The 1,054-nt window shown below is 71.3% G+C and overlaps 1 protein-coding gene across 1 annotated transcript; it reads right to left on the minus strand.

The window, feature by feature from the left end:
• Positions 1-3: 3 nt before the first annotated feature.
• AURANDRAFT_69535 (hypothetical protein) lies at positions 4-688 on the minus strand (the record flags this gene model as incomplete). Its single annotated transcript, XM_009045306.1, has 2 exons — positions 4-425; positions 461-688. Coding segments are annotated over 2 exons (650 nt in total), but the record flags the coding sequence as incomplete, so codon positions are not given.
• Between the last annotated feature and the right edge of the window lie 366 nt (positions 689-1,054).

Here is a 1,054-nt window from a genome sequence, read left to right on the forward strand (position 1 = left end):
AACGCGTGCATGCCCGAGATGGACCGGTCGAAGACGGCGCGCCAGCCGTTCTCGTCGTCCTCGGGGCAGATGCCGCCGATGCAGGTCCTCCGCGCCTTCGTCGAGCCCGCGAAGGACAGGTTGTCGTAGATGAACCGCCAGACGTGGCTCCCGTCGTAGGCCGTGTAGCCCTCGGGGTAGGCCTCGAGGTCGTAGTAGTCCTCGCTCGGCAGGTCGAAGCGCGCCCAGGCGTCGAGCTCGAAGGTCCGCTCGCCGCCGTCGCGCTCGAGCAGGTCCAGCGGCGCGGGCTCCTCGGGGAGCACCTCGCACGCGTCGAACTCGCACTCGTCGACCGCGCCGCCGATGTAGGCGCAGTTCGCGAGCATGTCGATGCTGTAGAGGCTGAAGAACTTGAAGGACCGCAGCTCCTCGAGGTTGCTCAGGACCTAAGCGAACAGTTGGTCGTTCGGTTTCGTAAAACGGGAAGCGGCGCGGGCGGACGCGCGTTGAGGTCCGCGGCCCCGAGATCCGCGATGAGTTCCGCGAGCTCGGAGACGCTGTTCTCCGCGTCGACCGGCACGTCGAGCACGCGTCGCCGCGACAACGACCTCCCGCGCATGCCGTTCAAGCCGTTGCGGCGCGCCAGCGGCGCCGGCAAGCGCTGGAGCGCCGACGCGGTCGCGATGAGCGCCACGGACCTGAGGATCATCGTCGCGCGCGGCCGACGGGACCTTCCGCCGAGCGCCTGCCAAGTCGGGCTGCAGCCGGCGTCGGTCGAGGCGAGCGGCAGCCGTCCGGAGCTTGGTCGAGGAGCGGCTGCCGGAGAGCGTCGCCGCCGGCGTCACCGGCAGCATGGCCGCGAGCTCGAGGACTCGCGGCATGCTGCGCACGGTGCTTGCCGCTAGCGTCTTAACGAGCGCGTCGTCGCTCGTCGCGCCGCTTCGACGCGCGCCGCGACCGACCGCGCTCGGCGCCACGCAGCTCGAGGCCTTCCTCGAGGGCCGGCCCGGCGCGGCGCGGTTCTACGAGTGCGTCGGCGAGGGCTGCCTCACGAGCCGCCCCGTCGACGAGCCGG

Source organism: Aureococcus anophagefferens (genome assembly GCF_000186865.1).
Source record: "Aureococcus anophagefferens unplaced genomic scaffold AURANscaffold_2159, whole genome shotgun sequence".
Taxonomy (NCBI): domain Eukaryota; class Pelagophyceae; order Pelagomonadales; family Pelagomonadaceae; genus Aureococcus; species Aureococcus anophagefferens.